The sequence below is a fragment of the Muntiacus reevesi genome, chromosome 2 (assembly GCF_963930625.1).
Source record: "Muntiacus reevesi chromosome 2, mMunRee1.1, whole genome shotgun sequence".
Lineage (NCBI taxonomy): Eukaryota > Metazoa > Chordata > Mammalia > Artiodactyla > Cervidae > Muntiacus > Muntiacus reevesi.
Genome location: NC_089250.1, coordinates 85879489 through 85900778, shown reverse-complemented (window position 1 = coordinate 85900778; position 21290 = coordinate 85879489). Strand labels below are relative to the sequence as shown.

The window sequence follows — 21290 nt, the reverse complement described above, 5'->3', positions numbered from 1 at the left end:
GGCTTCCCTGGTGGCTCAGATGGTAAGGAATCTGCCTGCAGTGCAGGAGACCCGAGTTTGATCCTTGGGTCATGAAGATCCCCTGGAGAAAGGAATGGCTACTCATTAGCATTCTTGTCTGGAGAATCCCATGGACAGAGGAGCCTGGCGGGCTGCCATCCATGGAGTCCTAAAGAGTTGGACACAATTGAGTGACTAACACAGAACTGTATCCTTCATAGGGTTAAAGTTCTTTGCTTAATTTTTTCCATTTAAAATACAAATATTAATTTTTTTTTTTTTTTTACACCAGAGGAGGTACCTTTTCCTCCTGTTGGTTGATCTCTTTCAGAGAACATCGTGGGCACTGTGAGTGTTAACAAATTGCCAACAGATTTTTCTCTCCTGGTTGATGAACAGCTGCATCACTCAGTTTTTTAGTGAATGACTACTGCTTGCATATCAATGTGTTCACTAATTAGCTAGTGTCTTTCTGGAAAGGACCCAGTGTTGAAATCTGTCAGGCTGGCTTCAGATGTCAGTTCAGCCACTTTCTTTCTAATCCTGACACCAATTAGTGCTTTGGTTTCTAAGCTTCAGTTTCCTTATTTCCAAAGTAATACCTAAGCTATTAGAACTCTTGGGAATAACAAGTGGTAGGCATCACTGTTGGAGTGATGCTTTCTTTCTTTCTTTTTTTTTTTTTTTAATTTGACCATGCTGTGCCGTGCATGGGATCTTATGTGGGATCAACCTGTGCGCCCTGCATTAGGAGTGTGGAGTCTTAACCACTCGACTCAACCTCAACTTTAAGCCGTTGTATTATCTCCTTAATAATTCCAGCTGACCAGCTTTGAGTTTGCAGCACTGAGAAAAGACTTATAATGAGGGAAGCAAAACCAAATGAAAACCACTGTGTATGGTTTCTCTTTGGAGATGACTGGCTCTGACTGAGGTCTGAATTCAGGCCTGGGTCCCTAAGCTTCCAGGTACCACATGGAACTCACTGGGGTCCCGCAGGATAGCTTTCATTTTAGAGGGAAACAGTGACATCTGCCGGACGTGGCGTGAACTGCTAGTTGCAGGTAGTTTCATGATATTCCTACTCTTCTTTCCATGGTGTCACATACCTGTAAAGCTGGGTTTTTGGTCACTCTTGTGCTGAAAGAAAAGCAAGTATTGTATCTCCTGAGAACCATCATGGAACAGGAAAAGGAAGGGCGGGGTCCTTTCAGACTCCAGGGTTTGAGAAATTGTATAGGACCCAGCTGGCACTAGTTTGACAGGACATAAATAATTATCAAGTTGTTTGGCCCTAATTGCTTACCAAATGGTACTTTCTTTTGGCCTCGGGGCACTTTGGAAAATTACTGAAGTGCTGAGGGCCCCATGAACTGAGAAAGTTTGGCAGCCTATGCCCTAGGACTTTGCTGCTGCCTTTCCCTCAAGTTTCTGTGACTGTGAAAGCTCATGCCTTGCAGGTTGTCTTCGTATTCCCCCAGAGGTTGTCAGTTTTGCGTTTACTTTTATAAATGCTGTAAAATGACTTACTGTATGTCACACTCTATTCTGAGGGTTTCACAAATACCGACCCTCTCAATTGTAGCATATAAAAGTTGTAAAATATACATAATGTAAAATTTACCATCTTAACCATTTTTTTTTTAAATTTGGCTGCATCAAGTCTTAGTTGCAGCATGTGGGGCCTTTTTGTTGCTGTATACAGACTCAGTTGTGGTACATGAGCTTAGTTGCTCTGAGGCATGTGGGATCTTAGTTCCTGGACCAGGGATTGAGCCTGCATCCCCTGAATTGCATGGCAGATTCTTAACCACTGGACCAACAGGGAAATCCCATCTTAACTTTAAGTGTAAGAGTTTGGCAGGGTTAGGTACATTCCCACTGTTGTGTAACCAACAGCGCTGTCCATCTTTAGAACCTTCTCTTCTTCCCAGACTGAAACCTTGCAGCCCTTAAACTGTGCAGCTCCGCCATCTCTCCCTCCCCCAGCCCGTGGCAGCCACTATTCTACTTCTGTGTCTGTGAAGCTGACTCTCACCCAGGTACCTCGTATAAATGCAGGCATATGGTATTTGTCCTTTTGTGACTGGCCTCTTTCACATAGCATAATGTCTTCCAGGTTCACAAGTGTTGTTCCTTCCTTATCAAGACTGAATAATACTCCATTGTATGGATTGACCGCACTTTATTCCTTGGTCAGTGGGCACTCGGTTTGCTTACATGTGACCATTGTGAATAATGCCATCATGATCACGGGCGTGTGGATGTGGCATCTGCGGTGTAGAGATGTTAACACATCCAAGGCCAGAGGAGGGGTGGAATCAGGACTGAACGCCGGCAGTCTGGCTCCAGACCCTGTGTTCTAAACACCCTCCGGTGCTGTAACACGTGGGCTGTTTGAATGAATGGAACACAGATTCTCTACACTTAAAAAAGTTTCTTCTGAGAGTATCTGAAAAGGCTAAAGATACACACACATGCTGTCTAGGCTAGATCCCTAGAGAGATTTTGCCACATGAGTGCAAAAAGTATACAGTACATGTCCTTTAGCACTATTGGGAATAATCTGTCACCAGAGGAGCACATAAATCAGCTGTGGTCTCTCTCTGTGGTGACAGAGCATCTGTGTGTGTTCTAGAGCATGTGTCCACGGAGTCCCATCTCGGTGCTGGGCAAGGTGGTGTTGAGGGAGAAGGTTGGTCACAGGAGGAGAAAGCTAAACACCGTACACTACCGTTTGTGCCAAATTTTATAATATTCAAAACTGCAGTAACTGTTTAGGGACATGGAAATATCGTAAAACTGTTAGAAGGATGAAATAGTAAACTATAGAAAAACAGTAAAACTATTAAGAAATGCTTACGGTTAAGTCGCCACTGACCCTAGTGCCCTGGCTGCCCATGGGGAGTGGAGGATGAGAGAAGAGAGCAACGGAAAGGGACTCGAGAGGATCTCGGTGTTGGGTATAATGTTTGCAAGGCTTTCTTTTTTTTCAGTAAGGCTTTATTTTTTAAGTTGGGTGGTGGATACTCTTATTTTTGGTGCCTTTTTATGTGTCTAAAACGCTTTTTAATTTTTTAAAGGGCCGATGGATAGCGTACATGTTTATGTCTGCATGTGAACTATGTGTTTTTCATACAGTCAGCTGAGCAAGTTGCAAGACGTTTCTTTGAGGAACTGCGCAGTAAACGGTGCTGGTGACAAAGGAGGAATTGCCAAAACTTGTCCTAGTATCCTTTCCAGCGAGGACTCGTCACTGGGGTCGGGCTGGATTGGACACTTGCGCCAGACACCCTGGTTCCCTACGCAGTGTCCCTTCTCCTAACGGGGACTTGGTTTCACCTGAGGTTGTCACTGCTCGGGTAAATTATTACCTTCCTAGACCATTTGCTTTCAAGTGTGACTCACCCGGACCGGGGAGAGGTAAAATGGGAGTTTCTGGACAGTGCTTCTTCATGGGGGACAGACGTGGCTGGACCAGCCTCTCTCCATTGCCCGCCACCCTGCCCGCCCCCTCTGAGCACAGACAGAGGGCCCAGGGCTCGGCAGCCAGGCTGTGGGATGGGAGCCGCCCAGGGTAGCTGGGAGGGAAGGCTTGGGGAGGGACTGGTGCCTTGGGTGGTACCCGGGGCCCCTGCACCAGCCCCGACGGCCTTCCTGAGAGGGAGGGAAGTAAATTCTTTCCTTTATTAAGGTTCCCGCTTATGCAGCAATGCGGTTTGAAATCATACCTCAAAAACAAGCTTTTCCAAATTTGTCATCTATCTCTTATAAGTGTGTTCTTTGTTTTTTGCCCTGTGTTTCTCTTATGCCCACACCTGAAAATAGAGGAGGTCAGTCTAAAAGAAAAATCATAATAATCTTGCTCCATTTTGTAGTCTGATTGGGCACAGTTCAGGTGCTTCTTGGGTCTGCTACAGTCCTAACAAACCCCGAGTAAATGCATTAAAAACAAAAAGGGGCAAGTCAAACAGACCTTCTCTAACTTTAAAGGGTCTTCTCCCAATTCCTTAAGTCTGCTTCATCTCTGCATAATAGTTTATGCAAAAGATAGCAGCTCATAGGTTTCTCGACTGAAGAGATGGCTGATGAAGAGCTTTCTTTTAGCAAAATATTTCTAAACACCCTGACGCTACCTACCTGGTGATAGGAATTGAAGCATAGCTCCCCAAGCCAGTGTTTCAGAGGTGCAGCCCCGTGGCCCTGGGGGTCTGCCGGGGCTTGCGACCACTGGTCCTTTCTGCCCATGAGTAGCGCCCCCACTCCACCTTTGCCCCAGATGTGGTCGTTCCCCTTGCAGGTAGGCAGCAGAGTCAGGGCACTGAGGTGGGTGCGGAACGGAGCTAGGTAAGGAGCGAAGTGCCACAGAAGTGCGTGGCGCATTCCATCATCTGCCTGGCCTCCTCCTAAATGGTTTCAGAAGACTGGGAATTGGGTGGTTCGAGGCTCATTTTCAGCACAGAAGAGCTCTGGTCAGCAGAGGGGTTTGTGTGTGCAGATCAGCTGACTGGAGCTGTCGGCAGTGTGCTGGGCAGTCAGCATCTTGCTTGTTTATACTGCTTTCTCCTGGGCAAGAATGTCCCCCAAGACACGAGGCAATGAGGTTTGCTGAGATAATCAAGTCACGGCCCACATTTGCAGACCCAGTGATGAATGCCTTGCGCTTACTGATTGAATTCTTGCCCGAAGTTGAAGGATTGCCTGGTGTATTTAATCCAGTCATCGTTTCTAGACTGATCCTTCTCTCAGGTCCTTCACTGAGCTGGGACTGACGGTGGTGGGAGCACGTCAGGTTGGAGAGCTTGGCTGGGAAGAGGTGTCTCTGAACTTGGGGAGGAGCCTCTGCCCACAGGAGCGAGCGTGACAGAGCTCCCAGGACTGTGTGTGCGTGCGCACGCACATGTATAGGTGTGGGGCCACCGCATCAGGTTGAAGTCAGAATACAGGAGGTCCTTGTGCTCTGTACAGGCTAGTAGAAATACTCGTAGCTCTAGCTTCCCAGTGGGAAGCACAAGCGAGTGGAGAATGACTGGACGTGACTCTTTCCAACCAGCTTGCTGGCCCGGAGTTAACAGGACTGCTGAGAATGGAGGGCAGTGGGGGTTTGACCCCCAGCCCAGCCCCTGCAGGCGGGTCCGTGTCCGGGGTGGCGCAGCGGTGGGGACAGGGCAGCTTGAGGGGCTGCAGTGCAGGGGCAGGAGCAAGGGCCCGTGTCGTGGTGAGACCGTCAGAGCAAGCAGTGGCCAGTGGCGGGGCAGGAGCCGGGGGCTGGGGGCGCTCTGTGTCCAGGCGGTGTCCAGCTGGCCCACATGGTAGCCCTTTCCCCTTCCACATGGATGGACACCTTCGGTGGCACTGCTCTCCCAGTGGCAGCGGCCCAGCTTTTCCCTGCTGCTTCCTCCGCTCTGCTGGCGGCAAGCCCTGGCGCATGCACGAGCACCACTCCGTGTCTCATCGTCAGGGCGTAAGAATCCTGCCCCAGTGTTCTAAGGGTTATTCCCAAGCCCTCCTGCACTCTGTTCTTTCACATCTCCTTAGGTCAGGAGCTGCCAAGCTCTCCCCTAAAGAGCCAGGGTATAAATACCTTAGGCCTGTGGCCAACCAGCAAACTGGGATGTTGTGTGGATGCCTCCATGACCACCTCAGAGGTGACCATTTAGAATCGTGAACACCGTCCTTAGCTCTCTGGCCTCGGTACACCCACAGCAGCTGGAGCAGGACACAGGCTCTGATTGGCCAGCCCCACTGGGTTCATCCCCTTCTGGGCCTTCCCTCCACCTGCCTTCCCCTCTTCCTGCCTCCTCGTGGAGCTTCCTCATTGGCAAGTCTTTCCTCACCGACCAGCCCTGTCGATGGACAGCACTATCTGTATTTAGAGAGACAGTCTCCGTGCTTTATGGGCGATGATGCCGTGTTGCATTGGGGGCTGTAAGAAAATGGCTTGGGGCTGAGGCTGATTGGCATCTAACTCAGACCCGTGGTCCGCGCCGGGCAGCACGGTCACTGACTGCGCGGGTTTTTCTTCAGTGAAAAAGCAAAGTGCTCGCTGCACCTCGTGGCCCACCTGGGCCGTGGGCGGCTGGTCTTTGATTCTGGTTCTTTCCCTCTGTCGCTGCCCCCCTCAGTCTCCCTGGCAGACCGAGGTGCCAGAGGTCAGCACGCCCCAGGCTCAGACCTCTGGCCCTTGGCCCCTCCTGACGAGACGCGTCCGCCTGTAGATGCCAGGCTCCCGCGCCCCGCCTCCGTCCCCGTCCTGTCTGCCCGCCGTGTGCTGCCTCTGCTGGGGTGTCTGCGGTCATCTCACACTGAGTGTGTCCCCTCAAACCTGCTCCTCTCTAGTCTTTCTCCATAAAGGGCAGTTGCAGTGCCACCAGCCAAAACCCTCAGGGTTAATTTAACTCGTCCTTTTCTCAAATCTCGTCTGGATCCATTGACAAGGCCCGTCCGCTCCTTCCCTCTGCTGCCCCTCTGGCTCGGGAACCTCCTGCCTCCGCTTCCTGCTCTGTCTTCGTTTCCTTGCAGTGTGTGCCTCAGCAGGGCAGCAGAATGGCCCGGGTCAGCCCACGTCAGCAGCTCCCCTTGCGGGCAGAGACGAGCAGAGACTTAGCCCTTCTGATCTGACCTGGCCTCTGGGGCTTGCCGTCCCATGCCTCCACCCTGTCTGCCCCGGCAGACACGAGCTTGTTGTCCCCCGCCATAGGCCAAACCCATGCCAACTTCAGGGCGTTTGCTCCTGTCATCCCCTCTGCCCTGATGCTCTCCTCCAGGCTGGCATTCCCTCACTTCCTTCGACCCTGCTCACAGGTCAGCTTCTCGGGAAGGTGGCCTTCGTGAGCACTGTGTATAAATCCCCCCACACCTCCTCTGCTGCAGGCCCAGCTCTGTTACTCTGAGGCATGTCTGACTGGCACACCAGAGATGCACGTGTTTTCTGATGGGCGTGTTCACTGCTAGACACTTGGTGTCCAGTCATTATCTGCAGGATAGAGGAACAGTCTCCATACATACTGGGGTCGTGTGTACAGTCCTCCTTGAGCTGGTCCGGTCCTTCAGGCTTTCCTCTGCCTCGTGATGGCACGCACTTCCGCCATCCCCTGTGGCATCTGGAGCCTTTCTCTGTGCTGGGTTACCCACTCCGGACTCCTGTACCAGGGGTGGTGGGTATACACCGACTCCATCCAGTCTACAGGAGACCCTCAGAATTCCAGGTCATTCTTAGTCCTTTTGAACGTGTCTCCAAAGTAACTGCTATTGACCCCCTGGAGGCACCTCTCCTTATTTGGGGGTTCCTGGGGTGCAGAGTTCAGCAGTACCCCCTGGGAGGAGACTTGTGTGCTTGACGTAAGGCTACAGGGGCTCCACAGTACCAAAGGCAGTATATGTGGGTGCACTTTGGGTGCTGGACAAATCAGTTACCATCACTGTTGGGTTTTTTCCTGGTCTTTTCCTTTTTCGTTTCTTTTGATGGGGGAGTAACGCTGGAATGGTTTAGTGTTAATGACATTTGGTTCCCACTCACTTGATTGCATCTGCCTCAAGTGTGCAGTATGTGACAGTGAACCTTTTAGTTTCTAGATGAACACCTGGATGATTAAAAGGGGGTAAAAGTAATATGTGCTCATGAAAAAAACTTCAAACCGACTAGAAAGAATAAAGGGAAAAGGTAAAAATCCCATGTTCCAGAACCGAGGTAACAACTGTCCTGTCTTTTATGCATCTTTCCATATTACTGTTTCTTAACATGTGCATTTAGATATTAGAAGCATCGATTTGTCAAAAAACCTGTTGTCATCATGGGAAGAAGTTATAGATATTGCCAATCAGCTCAAGCACCTGGAAGTCCTTAATCTCAGGTATGAACTGGTGGCTGCCTAACTGCACGTGATATAAAGTCCTAATCTCTCCTGCTCCATCACAGCATCTCTGTGGGAGTGAGGTGGGGAGGATAGCCGAGGTGAATTTATCTAAGTTTAACATATTCTTTAATATTCTTTGATTCTCGCTTTCTAAATGGTCACATGAGGTGATTCATTAATAGGGAATGTGTTTTACTTTTGATTAGACGGAACATTAGGTTGCCATGGCAAACTGGAAGGTCTTCTTGGTTTTTTACAAGCCTGACCATAGAAGATGGGCCAGCTGGGTACCTTGGTATTAAACTGGGGAGAAAGCGATGTGATTAAAAGTGCTTGTTCATTCTGAACCCTCTAGCCTTCAATTGCTTTAGGAATGAGTTATTTCAGTGGGGGTCCTGTATAATTCACTTCTGATAAGGGCTTTTCTCCGAGCAAACATTAGTAAAATGATGTTTGCCAAGTCTTCTTGAGCATCTGATTAGTTTTAAGCTCAGGAGCTAACCTTCCCAGGGCTCAGCCAGGCTACCCCTTTGAGGTCTGAGCCAGCCCCACACATACAGGTGAGCTGTTCCCGACTCAGGCAGGTTCAGCAGAGCAGATAGACAGGCCTAAAGTAATTATTCTTCCAAACAGAGCAGAGAGTATATTTTGACCCATGGTATCACCTCCTCTAGAAATAAGGGTTAATGTACTTTATTTAGTGGTATTTTCCTTCAAAATGACAACATACGGGGTACCTTCTGAAAAAGATGTCAGGTAACTTTTGAGATTAGGATCTTGAGAGGGAGCTTAAAGGGCGGCAGTTTATTTCATCCATACTGACAGCAGGCTCTGTTCAGAAGCAAAATTCTAGCCCACAGTCCAGCACATCTGTAAGACTCTTGAGAGCAGGACTGAATTTTACAGCATCCAGAACAGCAGCTGACCTCACAGATTGATGCCTGAGCCTCGTGTTTCAGATAATCTGCAGCCTCACCCAGCAGCCTAACCCTATGAACGCACCCTTTCATGTCAGATACCAGTGAATTGTGTATTGTAACTATTAAAAATCAGGTAGTCTTGATGCATTTTGTTTTTAATATAATTGCATTTTAAGGTTGAAACAAACCAGACCCCCCGTTGTTAAATCCCAAACTGTTGCCTTCAGTGACCTTCTCAGTTGGGCCTCCTGTCACAATAAGCTCATCGTGTCTTTTTTTCTACACAGTGAAAATAAACTAACATTTCCCTCGAGCTCACCATCTCCAACTGGAACATTTTCTATGCTGAAGGTTTTAGTCCTTAACCGGACAGAAATAACATGGGCAGAGGTAATTATGTATCTTTGGTTTTGTTGTTCAGTTGCTCAGCTGTGTCTGACTCTTTGCTTTTTACCCAGTTATAAGTAGTTTTAAATTCTTGGTTAAATGAGGGAGTGAAGCCCAGTGGTGGCTTCATTTTAATCATCCTGTTATCCAGATAATAAGGTTCTTTTAAACAGCCTAAGAGAAAGGGGTTACAAAGTCCTCGTAGTTAGTAGAATTTTCTATCTCTGAATCTGCTTTCTCTTTCTTGGCTCTTCTGATTAGTTCTGGTGTCTCCTGAGCAGTCTGCACCAAGTGCATGCCAAGCTTGGAAAAGCCTTTCAGCTGCCCGAATTTCCCCACGAGTGTTCTTAGGGCTGAGGCTGAGCCGCAGAAAGGTTCTCATACCCTTTTCTTGTTCGGGGTTCAGCTCCTAGAAGCCACTGCTCAGGGACACAGCTGGGTGTGAAAGTGGACTTGTGAGTCCTGGACCGGACAGCCTCTGGAATCTAGATCTGGTACTGCTCGGCTCAGTCAGAGGTTGACTGACTCCACACACCCAGAACACTCCAATTTCCAACCAAGTGTGGATAAGTACACCCCAGCCAAGGTGTACATCTGTGAAGTCCCACCAGGGGACCTCTGGAGAGACAAGTGGCCTTGCCCTTGGGCCGTCCGTGTCTCCACCACCTGACTTCTTCCTCAAGAGCTTCTCCATGCATAGCAGGAAGGAAGGGCACAGTGGAAGTGGCAGTCAGCATCCAGTGAGAAAATGTAAAAATAGTTACGGAGAAAGTTTGTCCTATTAGCACATTCTCTATAAACCCAGATTGGCATCGAAAAGTGAGGAAAGGTGTTCAACATCAGTTTTCTTCTTTGGTTAAGTGAACTGCGTCCAATAATGAGAACGTGCTGTCACCATCTCCGGTTCTGCTTTGTACAGGTCAGGATATGCCTGGATGATGGGTGGGTGCCTACCCTGATGGGTTCCGGGTGCCCGAAGTGTGGCTCCCATGTTACTAAAGCTCGGTCCCTTAACACTATAATTTTATCAGCTGTCCACCAGCACTCCTGGCCTGAGACAGAATCTTTAACAAAATGTCCAAAGGCATTTATTTCTAAAACAGGAGCCAAACTAAATTCACGTGGAAGTTCTAGTAATAAACACAGGGGGGAATGACTGAGGCCTCTTCACCCTGACTCTGAGTTTCCCCCCAGGTGCTCTGCTGTGCCTCTGGCTGGCCTGTCCTTGAGAAACTGTACCTTGAGTCTAACAATATCGTCATTTCGGAAAGGTAACCAGGGTTTACATCAATGCATGTGTCACCATGTAGTCATTCTTTTCTTTTTTAGTTCGAAACATTTATATTTATTGAAATACTAGTTTTTCCAAACATCAAGGGTAAAGAGGTGTAATCACTTCCTCTGAGAAGTAGCTATATATCACTTAGTCATTCTGAATAAATAAATGCTAATTATACCTTACTAATTTTTAGAAGAATTTTCAAATAAGAAAAACACTTATACTATTCATTGCCCCCCCAAATTAGAATGTCAACTCAAACTTCACTAAAGGTTCTAACTGGGGAAACCCCATCAGAGTAAAAGTTTTAAGTTAAATACGTTTAAGCTTTGAGTTGTGTTAGTTTTACATGAACGTGTAATTTTACGTGGAAGTTCTGCAGGATGATCTATAAGGATTAAATAATGGATTTTAAATTAGCATTATCTGTTCAAGTTCAGTGTACCAATGTACAACTCTCCACACCCCCAGTTTTGCATCCACAGATCCAACCAACCACAGATCGAAAATACTCAGGAAAAAAAAAATTCCAGAAAGTTCCTTAAAAGCCAAACTTGAATTTGCCATGAATTGGAACTGTTTTCATTGTATTAGGTGTTTTAAGTACTCTTCAGGTGATTTACAATATAGGGACGATATATGTCGGTTATATGCAAAGACTGTGTCATCTTATATAAGGGACTTAGCATCTTCAGGTTGTGGTATCCCTAGGGGTCCTGAAACTAATTCCCCAGGGATACCTAGGGATGACCCTGTATGTAAAAAAAGCTTGTTCTCTTACGTCAGTTAAATAGGTTGTTGCGTAATCCTCCTCTTTTGTTGATATCATTAGTGTGTAAAATAAACTTGGACAAGTTTATAGCAAATTCTCCAAGGAGTCGAATGAAATTACTGTTCAGAATGATTCTATTTACTTATTATATAGGCAAATACAGTTTCATAAAAAAACTTAATTTTGGATTCATATTCATTTATAAGAAATAGCAGCCAGAGATCACCTGTACCCATTCCCGTTTCCCCCACTGGTAGCATCTTGCAGAGCTCTGGTCAGTGTCACAGCTAGGACACTCGCCCGGTCAAGAAAAGAACATTCCCATCACCGCCAGGATCCTTCATGGTGCCTTTTATAGTCACATCATACACTTGCCTCCCACCCCACCCCCACACCCCTGATCTCTCCTTAACACCAGAGGCAGGTATTTTAAGGCTGTATCTTTGAAAACAAATCTGTGTGAAAAAATTTTTATCTTTCATACAGGCCAACTGATGTTCTACAGACAGTGAAGTTGTTAGACCTTTCCTCTAATCAATTAATTGATGAAAACCAGCTATTTCTCATAGCGTATCTGCCCAGGTAACCTGCTCCTAAAATGCCTATTACAATAGAATTTAGTAGTTTTTCAGTGAATGAATCCTATGCTGTATATACTTTCTCAGTGGAAATATGATAGTGATGATGGAAATCCCAAATTCAGTTAATTCCCTTTGGGAAAGTTTTATTTGAAATCAAGAATTGACTTGTGAACCACATACAATGTAGTCTATGCCTGTACTGTAATAGATACTTGAAGGATGAATATTTTGGCCCTGATACTAGTATCAAAAGTTTTCATCCAGTACGCTTGGGGAAGTCCATGTCCCTTTCCTCTCTGAGACCCAGTTAGCCCCTAGCACAGCGGAGGCCCCAGGCGTTGTTCTGATGCCTCAGAATCCATCCGAATGTAGCACGGCAAGTCTGCTTCGTGTGCCCTCCATGGGACTTTATGGTTCCTAAGCACTTCACACAGGATGAAAACCTAGGGTGTAGGAAGAAATGTGCAGATCTCGTCGGCTCGGATAGCACAGCATTTTATATTGTTTAGCATTTTATGTTGTTCTGTGTAATCAAATTGAATGCTTTTACATTTCAGATTAGAACAACTAATCCTCTCTGACATTGGAATTTCTTCAATACATTTTCCGGACGCTGGAATTGGTACCTAAGATTATTCAGTCACCCCTCCCCCGGCTTCCCCACATTTCCGCTTTCTCTCCCTTCTGCAATGTAATTTACTTCTCTTTCTTCTAGGGTGCAAAACCTCCATGTTTCCTTCCTTGCAGTACCTTGTACTAAATGACAATCAGATAGCCCAGGTAAGAGTGTCTTCAGAACATGTGCACTATATTATTACTTATTCTACTCTCAGAATGCTGTTTGCAGGCTCCTGCTCTTAAGGAGTATTTTAAGTTGAAAGAGAAACACTTCCTCAGAGTAAAGCTCCTCATATAAACCCCAAAACATTAAGAATTAGCTTCTCACTTAAGCAGCTCATACGTCACTTTCCATGGCACAGTTGTAAAGTACGTGGTCTTCCTGGTGGGTGCTCGCTGTGTGATGAAATTCCTTGGCTCCAATGGAACTGGGGGCTTGCTTTTCTGCTACTGGTTCAAATAATCTGTTGAGAAGTTAGCCTGAAACATGTTTATCTTCACGTGTTTTGGATTTCAGTGGTCCTTTATGAACGAGCTGGATAAGTTGCAGAGTCTACACGCGCTGTCGTGCACAAGAAACCCCCTGACTGAAGGCAGCAAAGATGCCCAGACCACACGGCAGTTCATCATTGCAAGGATTGGTCAGCTGAGGACCCTGAACAAGTGTGCGGTGAGTGCCAGTGTCCTGGGGAGGTGTTTCTTAAACTGGAAACGACATGGTCCAGTGTAAAGAGACGTTGGAGCTGAGGATCGTAAAGGCAGTCAGGTATCATTTCCTTCAAATGGTACTACCCGTGTGCACTTGAGTCGTGGCAGTTCTTTCCGGCCTAGCAGGTGGGGTTACACTTGGATGTCTGCAGGGGAAACTACTGTTCAGCTGCCCCAGCCCAATTTATTGTCACCTGAGCAGCGCTGGGGGGCAGAGCACTAGGTACTCTCTCAGGAAGTCAGCTACTCCAGCCCATCCAGCTCATGCCGTGGCCTTGGGCCTCAGACAGGCACCGTCAAGAAACTGGTTTATGGGCAGATACACTCATGAAGAAGAGGATAAAACTGAAATCCATTGTTCTTTTTGAATAAACTCATGGATCTGTGAATGCTAAAAAGGAAAGGTAGAAATTTGTCTCGTTGCCTCAGTTTGATGATTCTCTCCGGGTAGTGGAGAAGGACAGGGTGCCAGGCACAGAGAAAACTGCTTTGATAGATTTGCTTTTTTCTCACATCCCTGTAGATTGAACCAGAGGAGAGGCGTGGGGCTGAGCTCGATTACCGAAAAGCATTTGGAAATGAATGGAAAAAGGCCGGCGGACATCAGGATCCAGAGAAGAACAGGCCAAACAAGGAATTTCTCGAAGCCCATCCTAGATACCAGGCACTCTGCCTCAGTACGTACTGGGTGCCAGGGCCCGCGCCTGGGGCTGGGGAAGTCCCCAGTGGGACAGGGCTTCCCGTGGGTGTTAGAGGAGGTCCTCCGTGTTGCTGTTCTCCGCTGGGCATCTAAATGGACAAGAGGGGCTCCTGCAGCTCGCAGGGAACAGATAATTAACTAAACAGTTGTCTGTAGAGACTTACATCTGCAGCACCTCAGCAGGGGGAGGGGAGAGCAGCTCTTCACCAGAAGCTCCTCTCTCCACGTACTCATCCAGCTTTCAGTTTCAGGAGGTGGGTACCACTTCCTCCTTTTAGGAAGGGCAGGAAGGACTCCAGGTCATCCCAACCCTGGCTGTACCCTGGGGAGTGTTTTTAATGAAGAGCATTTGATGTGGAGCCTAGGCACCGGCATTCTTTGAAGCTCTGCGGGTAGCCTGAACGTTCCTGAGAGTTGCACATGGTCTTCCTGAGCGCATGCCCGCCCTGGCCCCTGGTGTGCGCGGCGCGTCCTGACCTGCTCCAGCCTGGCTCCCTGGACACTGGTGCTGACTCCAGCGCTCCTTGTCCCTGATGGACTTTCCATTTTGTTTTGACTTCATTTTTATTCCAAATTTCACTTTTATGCAATTTTCTCTTTTATATCTTTCCTAATATGAGCTCACTGCATAAACGCTTCAGGCCGCAACATCTTTGAGGAAGAAAAGCTGCCTGTGGGAAATGCTTTCAAATTACTCCATTAGCTGGCCCGATTTCCTGGCCACTTGAGGTGAATTCTAAATCAGTCGGGGGCAGGGAGGCGAAGGATCTAAAGCTGCCCTGCAGGTATGGCTCAGGTCTCCCCACTAATAACACAGAAGACACGGCAGACGCTCACAGGGTGTTTCTAGACCTTTTGTCTCCTGCCGTGCTCTGGCCAGAGGTGGACGGCAGTCCCTCCTCCTCCTGCCTCGCGTAGAGGCTGCTCTTCTCGGCAGTGTACCTGGCTTGCAGTGGTGGTTCTGAGCACCCAAGCCAGCACTGCGCATGCTGGCTGAAACCTGGTGACCGTGCCCATGACTGGAGTTTTTCTCAGGACCCAGAAGGAAAGGAACTGTGACCAAAGGTGAAATTTTGCATCTAAGTATCTGCAGGCACTGCCTCATGTCACCAGTCTATCGGGATGGTGTCTCCCTGGATCAGTGATGTGATTCACAGATGACAGGACGGTTCCAGGCTTGGAAGTGGTTGCCGTCTGTCCTTCCCTCCAAAAAATGCACTAACCAAGTAACCAGATAAACAGAAGCAGATCCCAGGTTCACATCCCAGCCGCAGCTGGGTTCATCCTGGGAAAAGAAAAGGCTAGGCTGACACTTACCTATACATTTCTTCCCACCCGCCCAGAGTGGCCTTTTGGTTTATCATCCTTCTTTTTCTTGTTTTATTTCTTCTTAAACAGAATATGGTGCACCTGAAGATGGGGAACTGAAAACACAACAACCATTTTTGCTCAGAAACCAGCTACTAAGTAAGAACCCCACATTCAAAGACCACTTATTTATATAAGATGCTAAAACTGATGATGATGAGTGAAAGTTGCTCAGTTATGTCTGACTCTTTGTGACCCCATGGATTATACAGTCCAAGGAATTCTCCAGGCCAGAATGCTGGAGTGGGGAGCCGTTCCCTTCTCCAGGGGATCTTCCCAACCCAGGGATGGAACCCAGGTCTCCTGCATTGCCGGTGGATTCTTTACCAGCTGAGTCACTGGGAAGCCCTGATGATGACCTAATAAGGATTGTTTGTTTCTCTTAAGTAAATACCTACACATGCACTTTACTTTTTAAAGAAATGATCTCAAACATACCTAAATTCTAATGTTGAACATGTTAGCAATCCCCATGCTTTAAACTTTTTTAACAGTGTTATAAGTGTGGGAAGTATCTTAATAGTGATTTGGAAATTCATGAACTTAAAAACCTAAGTAACTGTCAAGAAAGAAGTACTTAAGAGAAAAGGGAAAGCAGCAGAATGTTGGTCCAGCTATTTTTGTTGCTGTAATTCAGTGAAGTAGTAACAGAAGGAATTTTAAACATCAGTAAGTCCTCTTCCTTTAGTGGGATTTGAGCTGCATTCTTCGGTCAGTGCTGTTAATATGCGTATGATATTTAGGAGCCCTTCCTCCAGCAGGGCTCAATTAATGTCAGTTAATCTTTTTACTTTCAAGCACTGAAGATAAAATACCCCAATCAACTTGATCAGAAGGTCACAGAGAAACAACTGCCGGGTAAGAAGGAATGTCTCTCTCCTCTCTTTCTGCTTTTGAATTGCTGGCCCTCCCGTGAGGCAGCTGAACTAGAACAGTTCAAAGTGTGGGTTTTCACTAGTCTTCTACATTCTAAAATACAACTGATCATGCTAAAACTACTCCTCCTGCGCGTGCCTACCCCCCGAAAGTTCCAGTCTCCCGTAACTTCTCTGCTTTTCTAGAAAACACTTTTGTTAGCATCAGGAGCCCGTATGTGTGGTTACTTCTTTACCCGGGGGCAGGAGCCTAGGGCCCGCCCTTCAGGGCTCCCACAGGCCCTCTGCTGGCTAGCTCTCACAAGCCTACTCTGGGGGCTTTTCTGGGCCAGAGCAGCAGCGGCACTGGCTTGAGTCCTTGCTTCTGCTTGCCAGCCAGGAGCCCCTGCAGAGACAGCTCGTGGACGCTGTTCAGTGGACACATTTGAAATAGTTTTCTGTCAATAGATCAGTGTAACTTACTGTTCACTCAAGAGAGAAATAGAGTCTGAATCTTAAGATTAAACTTGATTCACAGTTAAATACTAAAATATAAACAGCTCAAATTTAGCACAGTGAGGATTTGAAGAAATAAAATTTCGTAAATGACTCTAGTGAAATACCTTTCTATTTGCCTGTCAGTGCAGTGAATTCACATTGATTTTTTAATTCATTTTTATCAAATAAAACAAGGTTATCCTGGTATTGCTTATGGAGGGCTTTGCTTGTGCCCAAAGCAGCACCTTTACGACTGAAAGCATCGTCTGATGGCAGCTCGCAGTATCACTCCTCTTTTCCTTACCAGCAGCCCAGTTTCCACTCCTGTGGCACCTGACTTTGCTACTGCTACATAACGCTGAATTAAAGTTAGCGGTTCCCCTTCTTTTTTCTGTTTTCAAACTTAAATACTGCCAGTAAGGACTCTAATGGGAACAGACAAGTGGAAGAGGACCATCAATTAATATAATAGATTTTGGACATGCTTGCATTTTTCCTTCTCCTTTTACATGAACTCAACTTGCAGGAATGCTCAGGAATGCTCTTATTAGGTCTGTGTTCATCTAATTGGGGCCGTCCTTTCCCCTGGAACACTCACCGTGTTCATGGGCTGAGCTTAATTCACCTTCAAGTAGAATTAACAGATTAGACTATTATGGAGAACATATATATAATAATTATGCTATAAGCAATTTAAATCTGAGTTGTATATTCTCTAAACTCAGCAGTCGGAGTTATTAACCCATCACTAACCACCCTCTGAATAAGGAAAGCCAGTCCACCTAACCCCTTTGAAAGGACAAGATTATCACATATTCACAAATCAAAGCACAAACTGTTAACCGACATTATAAATGTTCATTTAGTGTCTGCATTCAATACATAAAGAAGAAAAGGCAAGTTTTTATTCTAAAATAAAGATAACATTTATTATCACAAGTTGCATAAAGACGCAGCTTTTACAAAAATGTTTGATAGAAAAATATTTTTCTGAATACATGTGATATCTGTAGAAACACCACACTATTGCTGTACCTCCAGCTAAAGCTTCAGAAAAACTATTTCTCATAATCAAAATACCCAATATTTATCACAACCCATCTTTGGAAAGAAGTTCATACTGCTTTCTGAACAAACCGAAGCATTTCCTCATTCAGCTACCCCTGGGCCCAGCGGTCCCCGGCATGTGTGTGGTGCACACGTCACACACCACAGCGATTACAGGCTGGGAGCCCTGGAAAGTGGGGCCTGTGGGTCGTTAGTCTACACACCTCACTTCACAGAGGAGGAAACTACGGCCAGAGACACTGGCACAAGTCCTCACTGAGCCCAAACCTGACGCAAGTCATCACAGGTGTAAAAAGTGAATGATTTCACTCACATTTATTTCTGTGCTGAGAATGATTTCTGGTTTATTCAGAATAAGGAGGAAATATTAAACACCACGGACGTGATATGAAAAGTCAGCATCAAAGGGCACTTAGGTCTGACATCAGCTCCGTTCTCCCACAGCCTCCCAAGCAAGCCCCTAAGTGGCGTGACACCCTGATCTGGTGGCCCGTGTCGGGGGGTGAGCCGTCGCCTGGGCGTCCCTTGGGTAAACTGAGCACGCAACGACGGTGACGGCTCTCATGGCCAGTGTGGTCTTGGCACGCGAGCGCGTCTCACAGGTAGCCGTCACCTGAGGGAACTGATGTTCTTTCTTTTCCTTGACAGAATCCATGACAGTTCAAAAGGTGAAAGGCTTGCTGTCACGTCTCCTCAAAGTTCCTGTGTCAGAACTTCTGTTGTCCTACGAAAGTCCCAAAGTAAGTTGCCCAGAAAAAAACGCCAAGTCAAGCTGAGTTCCCCACAGTGTGACGCACTGTTAAGCTAAGTCTTCACGTAACATGGTTTGATTCTGAATAGAAACCACATATCTTTGTTGGGGGGTGTGTGGGTATATATGTTTTGTCACATCTGTCTTAATCACCCCCACCTCTTTGCTCTAATTTTAGATGCCGGGCAAAGAGATTGAACTAGAAAATGACCTACAGTCATTACAGTTCTATTCTGTGGAAAATGGAGACTGTCTATTAGTGCGATGGTAACAGCCAGCTAATAAAATTCAGAGGTTTGATAATGTATCATGACTGGGTTTCACTGAAAATAAATGACTTATTGGGACAATTCTTTCCCAAAAAAAAAAAAAAGTTTACAACTTGCCCTAAGTATAGAATAGCTGTATTTTTCATAGAGAAGAAAACATTTCTAGGCATGTACATAACAGCAATAATAAAGGCTTTGCACCTACTAATGATTTTCAGATTTTATTTCATAGTTCATGACTATATTTCATTATGAGAAGATATAGGTACTAAATAGAACCTCACTACTCTAAAAATCTGAAGTGAGTTAATGATGTATTCATAAGATCAGTATTAATGGAATCCTCTATTCATACTAATGGTTTAAAAGATTTTTAAAATGATTTGGCTGATTTGGGAAAGTCTCCTTTAAACTGAAGAACGCATATCCTCTATGTATTATGTATGCTGTGACCTCTCTTCTTAGTTGCACTGTTTTTAGAGTACTCACAAAAATTATGTGCTTTTCCCTACAGTTATACCCTAATGAGCATAAATTCTTTCTCAGGAAGATTTCCATCTCTGACTGAAATTCACTTATATTAGGTAAACATTTTACAATGGAAGAAAGCAACATTATTTCAGTTTCATCTATTTAGAAATATCCTTTCCTATGGCATTAAAACCCTGAGAGGTATGATTTTACTTATATTCATAAAACTTTAGCATTAAAAAAAGGAGTATTAATATAGCTTGATCTTCAGGATTTATGTTAAATGGCAAAAGAATACTTGAAATTTAGTCTACTTAATAAATGAATTTAAAACCAAGGTACAGAACTGAGAATTACAGTGGTTCCTTTTCAGGTTGCCCATTTCATTCAGAGATTTACAAAATCTGACCTGATTTCCAGAAACCCCCACTTTGGTGTACGTGACCACAGGTCACACAGCATGAGTTCTTTTTGACCTGTAATTATCCTACTTAGCTATCCAGAGCTAGTCTGCATTCCAGGCTGAAATTCAGACTAGCATACTCAAGATTTCTGAACGAGGCCGAGTTTTAAACAAAATGATAGGTAATGAATTACAAACTAGAAATGATGCAATAGGACTCAGGAATATTTTTTGTTTTTACAAACAATTTGGTATTTTTCAAGTCATCTTCCAATATATAAATAAGTTTTTCTTGCACTACAGCTATCTGTTGTTTTTTAAAAAGGAAATTTTGCACAAATGTTAAATACCACATTGGTGAGAAGTTAAAGTGTCAGCTGAGAATTACCCTGAAAGACCATATAATCTGCGGCCAAACCTCAGGCTTCTGCTCAGCCGGTCATTCACCCACCCTGACCTTTTAACACAGCAGATCGACCTCATCATCCTCTTGCTTCACACTGACAGGGGTCACCGCAAAGCTCCTTTAGTCTCCACAGCTGCGTGAGTTCCTGCGGAGAATACTGCGGGGAAGACAGCATTCCTGGTTCACAGGTCTTCTCACAAAGCCACAGGCTGTCCTGTCGAAACACAAAATGCAAGCTGACCCCCTGTTGCAGACAGAACGGGTGTTCACGGGCGCTTCCAGAGCCCAGTAAGGTGGCGGTCATTTCAAAGATGAGCATGTCTGTGGGGTAGTGAGCCTGAGACTCTGGGAACCATAAATGCAGTCTCGAGTCTGCTACTGGAGAGAAGCTGGCCAGACAGTACTGGGAGCAGCAGCAAGTGCGCTGGAGAACCGTTTACGGTATTTGGGGGGACAGTCCCAGTGCTTTCTAAGTATTATCCAGTTTAGTTCTCATGATAACCTGTGAGCTAGCAATTATTTCCTTGTTATGAGTGAGAAACTAAGAGTGAAGAAACTTGCTCCAGGTTACAGTGACGTTCATGCTGGTAGGCTGAGTAGGAAGGATTAAAATGGAGTCTTATCAGACCCCAGAGTCCAGGTTCTCACCCATCAGCCTACTTCCCAGCTCCATGGACTGGCTCCTGCTTCCAGTAATATCGCAGAGTACAGATTCCGTTCAATTCAAGAACATAAAGAGGTGGGACATAATAATCAGACTCCTCCCCACAGAGAGCTGTGGCCCTGACGGCTGAGCACCTCCAGGGGTAGTAAAGGAAACGGGAGGCCTCTGTCTCCGCCCTGACCCCAGGTGGGTCTCAGGGAGACCCCACTTGGGTACACTGCCGGAGGCACATTCTGTGGAGCCGTCTCACAGCCAGGATCTGAAGTCAGCCAATTCCTGTAAGTTTTAAAGCTGCAAAGAATTTAATGAAATGTATAAACACTTTACTCTTTGTGGGTAGGAGAACTTTCATTTAAAACATTTCCTTTTTGGTTTATGAGACCCTGGTCAGTGATAGTGAATTAAATCAAGTGCACAGTTATTATGACACTAGAAGACTTTCCAGTCACACTTTCTGCCCAAGGTTGGATAAGAGAAACCTCACTCACCTCTTCCGAGCCCTGTGGCCAGCCCTGCTCAGGCTTGCTCACCTGGTATCTTTTAGGTCCTATGGCTGCCATCCAAATGCCCATGCTTACATCTTCACCCTACACATGCCCCAGAAGGTTCAGAAAGTAAAAATTTCAGTGCTGTCTGGCCGGTAAAGACAGTGTCACACTCACTCCCACATGTACTCTTTGTTCTTCTTTGTTTTCTAATTACTCTACTATGAAGTGC

The 21290-nt window shown here is 46.0% G+C and overlaps 2 protein-coding genes across 8 annotated transcripts in view; one reads left to right on the top strand and one right to left on the bottom strand.

Annotated features, from left to right (window-relative positions):
• Window positions 1-19143, top strand: part of TBCE (tubulin folding cofactor E) — an 80873-nt gene extending 61730 nt beyond the window's left edge. For 4 of the 6 annotated variants that reach the window (XM_065922262.1, XM_065922263.1, XM_065922265.1 and 1 more), the window contains 13 exons: window positions 3142-3230; window positions 7754-7853; window positions 9064-9166; window positions 10358-10434; window positions 11701-11796; window positions 12353-12417; window positions 12511-12575; window positions 12931-13083; window positions 13645-13798; window positions 15220-15288; window positions 15988-16047; window positions 18258-18349; window positions 18539-19143. In XM_065922262.1, coding sequence (XP_065778334.1) covers window positions 3142-3230; window positions 7754-7853; window positions 9064-9166; window positions 10358-10434; window positions 11701-11796; window positions 12353-12417; window positions 12511-12575; window positions 12931-13083; window positions 13645-13798; window positions 15220-15288; window positions 15988-16047; window positions 18258-18349; window positions 18539-18631 — 1216 coding nt within the window. In that variant the 3' untranslated portion in view covers window positions 18632-19143. Of the gene's footprint in view, window positions 1-2128; window positions 2196-3083; window positions 3231-7753; window positions 7854-9063; window positions 9167-10357; window positions 10435-11700; window positions 11797-12352; window positions 12418-12510; window positions 12576-12930; window positions 13084-13644; window positions 13799-15219; window positions 15289-15987; window positions 16048-18257; window positions 18350-18538 lie in introns of those variants that run through there. The other 2 variants (XM_065922267.1, XM_065922266.1) reach the window with 2 other exon arrangements.
• Window positions 17443-21290, bottom strand: part of B3GALNT2 (beta-1,3-N-acetylgalactosaminyltransferase 2) — a 59392-nt gene continuing 55544 nt past the window's right edge. The window contains exons 11-13 of one of the 2 annotated variants that reach the window (XM_065922268.1): window positions 21104-21160; window positions 19961-20123; window positions 17443-18333 (exon numbers count right to left, since the gene is read on the bottom strand). In XM_065922268.1, coding sequence (XP_065778340.1) covers window positions 19986-20123; window positions 21104-21160 — 195 coding nt within the window. In that variant the 3' untranslated portion in view covers window positions 17443-18333; window positions 19961-19985. The remainder of the gene's footprint in view (window positions 18334-19960; window positions 20124-21103; window positions 21161-21290) is intronic. The other variant, XM_065922269.1, reaches the window with a different exon arrangement.